Source organism: Rousettus aegyptiacus, unplaced genomic scaffold (genome assembly GCF_014176215.1).
Source record: "Rousettus aegyptiacus isolate mRouAeg1 unplaced genomic scaffold, mRouAeg1.p scaffold_m13_p_9, whole genome shotgun sequence".
NCBI lineage: Eukaryota > Metazoa > Chordata > Mammalia > Chiroptera > Pteropodidae > Rousettus > Rousettus aegyptiacus.
Genome location: NW_023416312.1, coordinates 60715952 through 60729011, shown reverse-complemented (window position 1 = coordinate 60729011; position 13060 = coordinate 60715952). Strand labels below are relative to the sequence as shown.

At 41.1% G+C, this 13060-nt stretch overlaps 1 protein-coding gene across 2 annotated transcripts; it reads left to right on the top strand.

The window, feature by feature from the left end:
- Positions 1–1207: 1207 nt before the first annotated feature.
- Positions 1208–12150, top strand: LOC107498742 (melanoma antigen preferentially expressed in tumors-like). Of its 2 annotated transcripts, XM_016122220.2 has the most exons (6): positions 1208–1305; positions 2107–2211; positions 3767–3892; positions 8825–9196; positions 9661–10263; positions 11098–12150. In XM_016122220.2, exons 4-6 carry the CDS (start codon positions 8901–8903, stop codon positions 11609–11611), a joined length of 1413 nt encoding a protein of 470 aa, XP_015977706.2. In that variant the 5' UTR covers positions 1208–1305; positions 2107–2211; positions 3767–3892; positions 8825–8900; the 3' UTR covers positions 11612–12150. The 2 variants fall into 2 exon arrangements, with proteins under 2 accessions (XP_015977706.2, XP_036082768.1); XM_036226875.1 differs by lacking the exon at positions 3767–3892 and having other exon boundaries at positions 2107–2216.
- The last annotated feature ends 910 nt before the right edge of the window (positions 12151–13060 follow it).

The following is a 13060-nucleotide window of genomic DNA, read 5'->3' as shown; positions in this document are numbered from 1 at the left end:
ATACGGCAAAAGTAAACAGAATCATAGCTGGTATGCTTCTTTAGCTGCAAGTAGCATCTAAGAGACAAACATTTAAAAATGGACACACAAAAAGAGATTAAAGACAAAACCTAAAGTGAAGCAAAAAAAGCCCCAAAAGTATGATCAAATACTGACTGTCATAATGGAAAATGTAAGACTTATATGGTAAGGCGACCAGAATATCTGGGCGCAGGCTGTAACAGGAAAACACATAGCGGCATGAGGGCATGCTCAGTGACTTCGCGTTAGAGAAGCAAAACAGAGGCTAGTGTGGCTGGAGAAAAATTGATTTCTTCATTCAACAAATATCCAAGACTTCATTGAGCCCGACATTACTACAGGAAAGTAGCAGACGTTAATGAACAATAAACAAATATCTCTGCCCTCCCGGAATCTACATGTTTCCAGCATGGCAAATGGACAATTGAAAACAAAACATAACAAAACAAACAGAAACGAAAACATAAACAAACCCCAGCACGGGAATAAAATATATTGTTGTCAAAGGTGGTAAATAATGTGAAAAAGAAAAAGACACAAATGTGGAAGATGTGGAATCAGGACTGTGAAGTGAGGGTGAAAAATGAACACTTATTAGCTATCCCTGGCATTGATAGGATGATTACTGGACAGGTGGGAGTTTTCTCCTTCGTGCTGCTTTCGTCGGGTGTCTGTGCAAATGCTGAGTTGGCTTCACTACCCAGAGGTCAGAACTCATTTTCCCATCTTTGGTGGGGCTCGACTCCTTCTTTAGTGTGTTGGAGCAACGGGGACACTATACTGTCTGACAGGATTTCTTCATCCAGTGGCCGGGCCACTCATTTTTACGTAAACATCTGCTGCGTAGCTGACAAATATGCACGTTAGTTCTCTGGGTTTGACACCCGGCCTGGTAGAAACCCGGGCTGGACAGCACACAGATCACGGGCAGACTGTGCGGCCCCTGACCTTGCACCCAAGGGGGTTAGAGTCCGTAGGGCTCAGCGTAATCACAACCTTTTCACCCCTGCAGAATTCTCCAGGACTCGGTTCCTCGGGGCAGGTCAGGAGTCTGGTCCCGCCTCCCACGACAGAGCTGATTGAGCGAAAGGAGGGGTCAGCTGACCAAAGCTGCACCAATCACAGTCCTCTCCAGGCTGTTCGACTTCGAGAAGGAACCGTTGGTGCCCTGGCACTAGGCTGAAGGGTGATTGTTCGTGACGAGCTTCCGAGGTAAAGTAATGGGCTCCCACTGCTGAGGTCGTGGGTGGGTGCCAAGCTTCGTCCATCTCTTCTTCCAACCAGGTAAATTACAACAGTATCCTTTCTACAGGTTACACTCATATTTGCCGAACGGACCCAGGGTCAAAGTTTCAGTTTAACGAAAAGGCAATCCAAGTGGATCGCTCAGCAGAACCATTGCCCTGTCCACCCTCCATGCGTCCTCCAGCCTGTCGTGGGATTCGTTTTAATTCTATGGCCGATCATGTTACGCTCGCCCTTTAAAATCCCTCAAATAGCTTTTTCTCTCCGTAAAAAAAAAAATAATAATAATAATAATAATAATATTTCTCCTTTGCGTGTGAATTTTGTTTCGGGTTGGTTTTCACATCCCAGACTTTAAATTGTGCATATTGAATTGGAGACAGTGTGCATACCCCCATTGTATTTCATTTCCTGTATACGTAAATGTACGTCTTGGTGACGTCGGCAGTTTCGTTCATTGCAGTGGGCTCTTTGAAGCAGTTTGAACTCCTTTTCTAATGGATGATGCAACATGAGCTTTTATGCATCATTCTATTCATCCTCCTCACTCTATTTTAGAAGGTTAACCTGTTACTGAGCAGTATCATTTATGGAATAAGCCTTCCGTTAACCACCGGTGTTGTCATTTTTCCTTATTTTGAAGTAATTTAAGACCTACAGAAATGTTGCGAAAAATAGTTCAGGAAGTCTCCGTGCATATGTCCTTGACGTTAACATCTTACCTACCGTAGGTCAGTGATCAGAAGCAGGAGATTAACATTGATGCAGGTAGTATTAACTGATCTAGTTATTTTCTGTGTATTTCACCGTTGTCCTACTGCTGCCCCTTTCCTTTTCCAGGATCCAGGTCACCGCATTGTGTTTGGCCATCATTTCTCCTCAAGCTCCTCTGGATTGACAGTTACTCAGTCTTCTGGCTTTCTCACAACCCTTTTGAAGATACTGGTCAAGTATTTTATAGAATGTTTGTCCATTTTGGTGTGTCTTGTGTTTTCTTATGATTGGACTGGAGTTATACACCTTTGGCAGGAATGCCTATTTTGTTCTCCAGCCCTTCTTTCCAATGGTGATGGAGGGATTTCCACCCTAGGGTTATGAGGGTGGCTGAGCATGGTATATAAGATCCACAGCAATTTATAGGTACTATTTACTCATCGATTAATGGAAGGGAGCATTGCAGGTCAGATATAGCCTCACAGGTGCTGCCCTGTGGTAGAGAGTGCATAGGCAGACAGAGTGCAGGACAGTCTGTGTAATAACAAGAAGATGATGGGCCCCTTGGTTTACCTGGACGGTATGATTAGCCTATTGGAATAATTCTGTGAGCTGGGGGGAAACTGAATACCGCTACACAAGGATCAGCAGGCACTGTGCCTAGTTCCCATGATGAGGAGGGCTCTTTGAAAAGGAGACCATATTTGTGGGAGTACAATAGGAAAGGAGATTTGTGCTTAGGCCATTTCCGCCCCTCCGGGTATTCGCAAGATGTCAAGGCATGTGTATTGTTGGGCCTTAATAGCACAATACTGCAAAAGCTATTGTATTTCCTTCTCAGTTCATCATGTAGGAGGTTCCGGATGGTTAGTTGTTGTATTACTGATGATCTTCTTCTTGATCACTTATTAAAGGTGCTGGCATTTATGGTGCTTCATTGTAATAGTTCTATATCCCCAATTGTAAGTAATCCTCATTATGTAGGAGATACATGAAAATAGAAATATCCTGTTTCTTCTCAGACTCTTTCTCACTATTTTTGGAATCCATCTGGGGATCTTGATGACAACAGTTGACACCTAATGGCACCTTTCTGGTTCCCTCATTGCTTTAATATTTGTTCATGGGCATTCTCCTGAAGAGCTGTCCTTTCTCCCCTATTTAATTATAAATTTTTAAATTATCAACAAGAATTATGTCGTAAAAAGTAATTCTGATTATTGATTCCAATTATTCACTCCAATAATGTATATCGATATCGACTCATGAGTAACTGTGAGTTATAATATAATTACACTTGACTTTTCAGCAACACATGTTTGAACTACATTACTCCATTGGTATGCAGGGCCACTTACACACAGATGTTTTTTTCTTACAGTAAATAGGGTGGGCCCTTCTGACCTGCAGGTTTTTCATCTGCTGATTTGACCAAGCACAGATCGAAAACAGTATGTTGGCATTGTCAGTCGTGGTTTCCCAACTGCAGGTTGATTGAGTTCCCAGAAGTCTAGGCCCCACCATAGTTAAGTTTTAGGGCAGTCAGAAGTTATACCTGGGTTTTTGACTGTGCTGGGGTCGATGCTCCTATACCGTGCTTTGGGCAAAGGTGAACTGTGTATCATCATTTATTTCCTTCCTTGAATTGTCCTAGCTTTGGCCCTTGGGAACTCCTTTGGGTTGGACCTGTGACCTTTAGACATGACTGTTTCGTTTTGTGTGCACTTCCTTCCTCACTGGCCCATCTAATGGTCATATTCTTCTTGTGTTTCTTCCCTCACTATAGTCCTGGAATCCAACAGTTTCTTTAAGGAGCCCTTTTCCTGGAGAATGACATTTAGAAAGCAGTAGCTCAGTGTGTATCCACTGATCCTGTGGCTTCATTGCTGCCACGCTCTCACCATCAACAGAGGTAGGAAATATTTTGTGTGTATATTGTGCTGCTTATAGATGCATCTACATTCATATCTTTAACCATCCTGTAGGTGTCGATATTAAAAGCTTGGAGCTCCTACCGATCCTTCTGATTTCAATGCATCCTAGACTTCCGTGCAACTTCTTCCTCTGACCTTGGTCCTCATTATTTACGGTAATTACTTATTTGTCCATTTCCAGTGACTGCATGGAGTTGTTGTTGAAATGCTAAGCAATGCCCATGTTAGAAACAGATCTCATTGCACAGTTCTCATTGTCTCTAGCCTCAGAGGATGCAATCAAAGTATTTTTTTCCCAAGTCTCTGAGCTTAACACTTTCCATCCTCACCTCTTCAGTGTAGTTAAGATATCCATTTGTAACACAGTTTAATTTGCTGGAGTTTGCATTCGAGTTTGGATCCCTACCCCACTTCCTCGTTGACGTTAATTGTTTATTTAAATTCGGGGCCTGTGATACCTTATGGTTATTCAGAGAGTCCAGGTTATACAAAAGTGTATGCTCAGAGAAGTCATTTCTCCCTCATCCGTTTACCCCTTTGCCATTTGCAACATTTCCCATTCTTTTCCCACACTCCCCTGTAGATGACCAGGCTCTCTCATTTCTGGTCTAAACTTTCCCGTATGTCTTTTGCAGAAATGAGCAGGTACGTAAGGTTTCTTATATTCATTCCCTTGTTTGTTAAATGAAGGATATAGCATCCTGCACATACTCCTTTGCACGTTTTCTTTTTCACTTAATAGCATTCCAGAAAATCACTCCTTAACATTCCATCGAGAGCTTCATCTTTCTTTTCTGCAGCTACATTGGAGTCTGTTGTCTGGCTGTTTCCCTCACATTCAAGCAGTCGCCAGTGTATGAGCATTGACATTGTTTTCAATATTTTGCAATTACAAACAATGCTGAGCAGTGAATAACCTTGGGCATGAATATATTCATATAGGTGGAATTACCTTTTCAAAAGATACATTCCCAGTAGTGGGGTACTTGGGCAAAAATTTCAGTGCATGGTTAGTCTTGGTAGGTATTTCCAAATTTCTCTCCAGAAGGTTGTACGGGTTCTCACTCCCACTGCCAAAGCATCAGAGTGACTTTCCCTACAGCCTCACTAAGAGAAAGTGTTGCCCTGATTTTAAAACTCTGTTCAAAAGGGCAGGTGAGAAATGGTATCTTGCTTTGTTTTAATATGTGTTTGTGTAGATGCGAGTAAGATATCACTCAGGACGTGTCTGAGGAGCGTCTTACATAGGTTTTTTTTTTTCTGAATCATCTGTTGAATAATCTGCCCTTCTTTTTCTACAGCATTTTTTGCCCTTTGTTCTTCAGTATTTAAGAGTTCTGTATATATTTGGGATATTATCCATTTGTCTGGGGTGTATGTGGCAAATAATTTATTGCAGTTTGTCAGTTGCCTTTTGTTTTACTTATGACGTGTTTGCCATACATTTTCTTTAAGAAAACTTGCATAGTGAAATTGATCAGTCTTTCCTTACATTGCCTCTGGAATTCGAGCCACATTTAGAAAGCCTTTCCTTATACTGAGGTTTTAGAATAATTCTGCCTTTTCATCTTCAAAACTTGTAATGGTTCATTTGTTACCTTTAAATGCCTCAACCATTTGCAATTACTTTTTTTGTATGGCGTATGATATAGATCCCCTTTTATTCCCTCCCCCCGCCGCAATATCTCAATTGTTCCAGCATCCTTAATAATTGTCCGTCTTTGCCCCTGTGATCTGATATGACCATTTATCGTGTACTAAAATTTCCATGTGCTTGGGTGCATTTCTGGGGTTTCTGTTCTGTTCCAAAACCGGCCTATTTACCTTCTCATGCCAGTTCCACGGTGCTGGGATGACAGAAGCTTTATAATGTGCCCTAACGTCTGGTGTCATTACGCCTGTGGCAGAGGTTTTCTTTTTAACTTTTATCCTGGCAGTTCTTGCATTTCAAAAAAATTAATACGACCCTCGTAGCAACTTGTCTAACCATATCACAGTTTGTTGATATTTTCGATATTGTTTTCAATTCATACATGAACTTAGGGAGAATTGACCTCTTTCTAATGTTGAGTTATATCCAAGTATGGTGAATGTTTCTTTTCCTCTATTCGAAGTTCCTTCGGTGTCGTTCAGGAGTGTTTTGAAATTTTGTGCCGATGTTCTCATTAAGTTTACGCATATGCATTTAATCTTTTTCGATGCTATTGTATCTTGGATTTTCTCTCACTGGTTATTTAATTCACTCATTCTTATTCTTTCATTTATAGTCATAAAGTCTTTAGCGTTCTGATTTTACCTCTGATTACTGCATTACATGTATCCCATAGATTTGCTATGTAGTTATTATCATTTCTGTTAATCATTTTTGTAACTTCGAATAGCATCTCCTTTTTACTTGAACATTTATTCATTCAGAGTCTTTGAAAAATTTCCTGGTGAACAGCCTTCCTCTTTTTAGCTTTTTACTACTTTTAATTTTGTAGCAGTGATTCGAGAAGATTGCCTATAAATTTTCCACTGTTTGTAAATTAATGATGCTTTCTCTGAGATAATTACAATCAATTTTTGAGAGGAAGTTATATTATCTTGTCTTAGGATACACACACAAACACACATATATTTGTTCACTTTATGACTTATGGTGTGTAGACATTCCATGCCCATACTCTTTTTCTGTACCACTTGATCTGTCTTGTACTGACACTGGTGTATTAAATCTCCCATTCTTACTGTGTTTGTATACAAGTCCCCTTGCCTTTCTGCTTCTTAAAACTGGTTACTGTGTCACTTGGTCCATAAATACTCCTGTTCTGTCTTCGTTGTGAATCTTGGCTGTTGTTAAGATGTTTTCTTGTCTGTGTTAATGCTTTATTTTAAAAAAAATCATTTTAGCCACTTCTTTTCTTTTTTTTAATTGAATTGAATTACTGTGTGACATTGGTTAATAAGATTACATAAGTTTCATGGGTCCAATGTTACAGTATATCACCTGTATATTGCGTCACGTTGTCACCAACCAAAGACAGGTTCCATTCATTTGTTTGTTTCTTTCTTTCCCCAGTATCATTTGACACTCATCTCCTGCGTTATCTCGGAAAGTACATCGCACATTTTTCAATTCCTGTTACTTCTCTCATTTTTGGTTGCACAATTGTTTGTTTGTTTATTTGTCTTTCTCATGGCATTAACCACCTTACAGTAAGTAGTCTTTCCGGCTTTCCTCCACCTTATTTTCCTATTTGATGTAACATCCTCACTATGAGATATTTTGCTGATGTTTTCACAGTCGTCACATGTGAGATAACAATCCTAGTTCGTCCTTCAGAAGAATACTTGGCAAAGTTTGTCCAAACAGGCATCCAGTAAATATTTTAAGGTTGTGGGCCGCAGTGTCTCTGTCACAACGGCTCAGTTTTGTCATTGTGGTGCAAAAGCATCCATACGCAATACATAAATGATGACCGTGGCTTCGTTTCAATAATTCTTTCTTTACACATTCAATCATCCCTTGACCAACCCTTGGCACATTGAGCCGCTGTCTGCAGACCTCTGCTGCATTAGATTTCTCAGGAAGGCCTGAGGGTGTGCGGAATTTCCTAAGTTCCTCCATGGTGGAAAAGTATTTCCACCACGGAGTCTGTGATAATTGAAAAACACCCCTGCTGGATATAAAATGTTTACCGGAGACATTCTTTTTGGTCCATTTCTGTGTTTGGATTTCTAAAAATATTCTGATTCAAGGCAGGCTTCATGTCCTCAAAATCCGTGCTCGAGTGTAATTTATTCTGTTGACTTACGGTCTCCTTCTACTTTGTGGTTGACTAATATGGGTGACATTTTGTTTCCTCATCTTTTTGTGCAGCATTTTGTATGGAATGCCCCTTCCTTTTCTTCATTTGTATGCTAATGGGTTCCTTCACAAGATTCCAAGGTTAAAGATGCCATTTTCTGTCAGTACAGCAAAGTCCAGATCCTGTATTTCTTTTGTTTGTTTGTCTTGGCGATGGAGGGAGAAGGCGAGAGTGCTCTGATTTTGTGGCCCTCTCGTGTCCGGCATGATGCTTAATTTTTCCCTTTTGTTTCCTTTACAAACGTCATTACTCGAGTGCCAAAAGATGCTTTTTTCTTCCTCTTTGCCTTTGTCCTTCCCTAGAGGATATGTCTTTCAAAGACGCACCTTGAAATCATGCTCACCCACCTAAATGCTCATATTTTGGAGTCCCTTCCCATTAGTCCCTGCTCTCATCTTTCAGGACACCTGTTAGGTATGTTCAGACTTACTCTGTGCCTAGGCATTCTGCCGTAGTTTTAGATCGACTTAAAGCTGCTAACCATCGTTCTTCATGTGTAGGTCTTGCAGCATTTCTCGGTCTGTCTTTGCTTGCCACAAAGCCTAGTGATGGGGGTGTGATGACAGATTGTGTGCTGGGATTTCACGAGTTTTCCTTTTTCACTCGCAAGTGTTTTGAAGTTTTGGCATTCTCTATTTAAAAATAACAATGAGGGTGTGGCTTTTGTGTAGATTTACGTTTCTCGTCTTAGTGGGTTGTATCCCTTGTGGAGGAAATATTGGGAGGATGCCAGCTAGGTGGTCCACATTGACTCCTGCCAACTTAACTTTAATTTCTATTGGAATTATATGCACATGTGTGTAAATCACTTATATATGTATATATATCTATATCTGTATCTATATATATACACACACACACACACATATATATACATGTGCATATATATATACATACACACACTTATGTAAATCTTAGAAGTCTATATGAGCACATACTAACACCTCTATATACTTTACACGCATGCATATCTATTTTTATTCTGTTGCTATTGCAGAGGTCACAGGAGGTGGCGGTCTGATTCACTGTACACTTATTCAGTAAACATTTTCTCCATAGCTAACATTGAAGGCAAACGAGAGACTTTCGAGATCGTCTCAACATTTCTAAATACTCAACACTCGGAAGCAGGCTGATGAAAATGGACCAAAAGGGCACAGCCACGCTGCTAGAGCTTGCTGCGAAGAGTCTGCTGAGTAATGAGCCTGCAGCTATCCACGCCCTGGAGGAACTCCCACGAGACCTCTTTGTTCCATTGTTCGGTGCTGCCTTCTTGGGTGGGCATACGAAGGTACTAAAGGAACTGGTGAGAGTTTGGCCCTTTCGCTGTCTCCATATTGGGACTTTGATTAGAGAGGAGTCATACTATGAAATCTTGGAAGCCATGATTGATGGTCTGCAGATCCTTCCTGCTCAGAATTCTTCCCCTCGGTAAGACTATGTGCAATAGAGATGTAGTGAGTCAGCAGGAGGGTATGCTAGAGCCTGGGGCAGGGGGTTCCTAACAGTCTCCCAAGAGTAGCCAATGGTGAATGCTGAAGATCTCTTTGGAGATATTGGTGGAACACATAGGGTCACTTTCGGGATGCCATTGTCTTACGGAGTTCATCAGTTACTATTAGAGGTGACTGCGGATACTATGGACAGATTTACCTCTTGAGTGTGATTACATGGCCACAAAGACATGGACATAGAGACTGGGGAGGGCCAGATTTGAAGAAATATGGGTGAAATAGCAAAAGATGCTGAATTCATATGGAAAGCACTTCTAGGTGATTGGTATATAGAGTGAGAGCCAGAATGAAAGGGTTCTGCCCCTGCTTCTCGTCATTGAGTTTGCTGGGTTGAGTTTCTTATCAGCTAGTTCTCTTGTGCCCTGTCTCCTCTCCTCACAGGCGACCAAGACTGAGGATTCTGGATTTAAGGCAGGACCACGACTGTAGGACAACATGCTCAGAGATCAGGACGACGTCTCTTTTCTGTTCACAGTCTTGTGTTTATTCTCAGCATTCCATCTTTAAAATAAGAGAAGTCCAGCATAATGTCAGGTGCCTTGGGATTATTCATTCAGAGTCTGAGACTCAGTCTTCATGGGAACCCATGGAATTACTAGTGGACCTTTCCATTAGTAGTACTTTGAGAAAGAATCAATTTCTTTCTTTCCTGTTGAGTAAAGTTGAGAAGAGCTTTGGTTCCTTGCATGTCTGCTGCAGAAGTTTGCAAATTGACAACATGTCCTCTGACAAAAGTATCCTACAGGTTCTGGATATGGGATGCACTGATCACCTGGAGGTGGATCAGGCTGATCTGAGTGAAGTCACCACACTTTTGTCTCAGATGATCCACCTGACTAGCCTTAGTCTGTCTAATATCCCTTTTCATTCTTGTAAGGGGAGAAATTTCAGAAATTTCCTTGCCTGGCTTGGGCATCTGGATGATCTTAAGGAACTCAGCTTATCTTTCTTCTACCTCAAAAATCAGCTGCAAAAACTGCTCAGGTGAGGGGGCAGGGAAGAACCTGGGTTCCCTGAACACACCATTGTTAAAACATAAGAGACCGCACTTGGGTATTTATAAGCTCCTCGTAACCTATTTCTCCTCCCACCTCAGCATGGGCACTGTTGGGAGTCTGAAACTGGCCGGGCTCATGAGAGGTACCTCCATGTGATAGAAAGACAAGATTAGAGAAGGACGATGTGCTCACTCATTCAGTTGACCATGCACAGACACTATGAAATGTCTGTAAATGCAATGGCATAAACACTCAGACCTTCCTTTCTTGGAGTTTACAGCTCTCTGGAGATGTAGAGAAAACTTTTCAATGGAGAAACACTTTATGCTCCATCATAGATGAATGTCCCAATGGACTTGCCATAATAGTTAACATGGGCAGTTTTGTTGCTCCTGCATTATCCCCAAGGCTGAGACCCTGGTTGGAGAACTCGTCTTCAGGGAAACAGTCAAGGAAGTCCCCAATTGACTGCCTTGCTGGACCCATCTTCACCAAATAAATGAAGAAGTTCCACCATTGATCGTGTTGTATATACTAAGCATATATATCTTTATTTCACTTAAAGTGTCCCACAACCTTATATAATAATTGCTGTTGTGCAGTATTAACAGATTTAAGACCTGTATCTCAAAGTAGAAAAGTCACCTCCTCAGGGTCACAGATCTACTTAGTTTGACTGCAAAGCTCCCATAGTTAAGGACTTTTGTAAAATATGTACAAATCAGTTTATTATAGAGAATTAGGAATGGTACTTTAGAGGTCGCTCCCCTGGCACAGTCCTCATTCTCCTGAAATAGTCTTTCTTTTTTTCTCTCTACAGAGTCCTGCCACCTGACTTGGATACATTGTATCTATCTTACTGTGGCCTTTCTAACAGAGATGTTACTGCCTTGTCCCAGAGCCCTCAGGCAACCCACCTAACACTGTTGAATCTGAGTAACAACCAGATATTTTCAGAGGTTTATGGGCCCTTCCAAACTCTCCTGGAGAATGTCTCAGGCACCCTGCAACATCTGGAAGTAAATAATTGCCGGATAACTGATTCTGCTCTCTCTGCTGTCCTCCCAGCCCTGAGTCACTGTTCCCACCTCCGTGTTCTTAGCTTAACACACAACCCTATTACAATGCCTGTGCTCATGAGTCTTCTGCAGCAGTTAACATCCTTAATGGAACTGAAACATGTGATTTATCCTGTCCCTGTGCATTGCTATGAAGAAGGGGTTTTTCAAAGTCGGTTGGACAGGCAGAAACTTGCTGAAGTGCAAGCCCAGTTGAAGGTGATGCTGTTGGCAGTACAGCGGGATGACATGAACTGGACTGCTTCTCATGAATGATTTCCACAGTGAAAGTTGATTCAGCACTGATGTGTCGCCAATAAAGCACTTAGTGCTTTGCCTCAAACCCAAGTTTGTAGAGACAAAAATATAAAATCTACGATTCCTGGAAAGTGTGGTTTGAAGATTGGACATGTAGTTCTGCTCTATAAAAGAGGAACTCTTAAAAGGAAGTAGAGGAATTTGAACGGTCCTGTGGATCTTTCAATATCTTCCTCTGGTGGCTAATCAGTGTTGGCCAAGCCAAAAACATGCATAATTTCCTTGTCTACACCAACCAGGTCTTTTACTCACTTATGGGCACTTGCCACAAATCTCAACATTTGAAACTCTTTCTGGATGTTATAGCTCTCTAAAACAATAATTTTCTTCTCTAGGATCCTACAAACTTCTTGTACTTGTGATTGCCTTGAGATGCTTGTGAGAAAGCATATGCAAGTAAAGGGAAACAAACAAGCTATGCCCAGTACCTACTAGTATCGTCATCAGCATGATGGTGGTACCTGCTCTCCCAGGTCTCAGACCCCTGGTCAGTCAAACATTAGTCCATACACCTTCACCCAGTCAGTGTCTGTTATGATTTAGGTATTGTTTCCGGTGCGAGGACAGAGAAAGTCGCCGATCTCAAAGCACTCAGAGTAGAGATGCTCTTATGATGTGTCAGTTTCTCCACTCCTTCTTAAGGTATTTGTGGAAATTATTTTCCTGCCCCTCCCCACACGCCAGATGTTTTTTCTCACTCATTCCCTTACATACTCTGCTCAGTCCTGTTGGCCTCTTTATGCTGTTGGGTAGCTGCTCAGCCCTCAGCTCACGGTTTAACTGTTATCTCCTCAGATAGTTTTTTTCTCTCTCTCTCACTTTTCCATTTAAGTAGGTGTACTCCATTGTTGTTCTCTCCTGATGTGCCATTTACATTTTCTTCATGCACACGTCCTTCCGAATGAATCATCAATCCTCTGCTCTTTCCCTAGAGGTGCACTGTTCGGTATGGTACACAAGAGCCATATGTGGCTACCGAACACTAGAAATTTGACTACTCTGAAATGTGACGTACTTAAGAGTTAAAAGCACACTGTGTATCCAAGACTTAGTAAGACATAGAGGGTATTGAGTAACTGATTGATAATTTAGTTATGTTGTGTATGTGTTAAGATTATAACATATGGCACATCAAAGACAGTAAAGAGAAAAGAATGTACAATTGACTTGTTTATATTGTTTACATGTTGCGTGATGGCACTGCATTTCAAAGACTGTAAGAAAATGTGTATTTAATGGTATGTTTATATATTCACATTTCAAGATGATAAAACACTGCATTCTCATGACCTACTGTGAAATACAAACAAAATTAAGTAATAGTGTGTTTCCATCGCTTATGTGTTGAAATGACAACATTCCAAATATGAATGACTTATTAACAATAGAAGAATGGAAAATATTTTA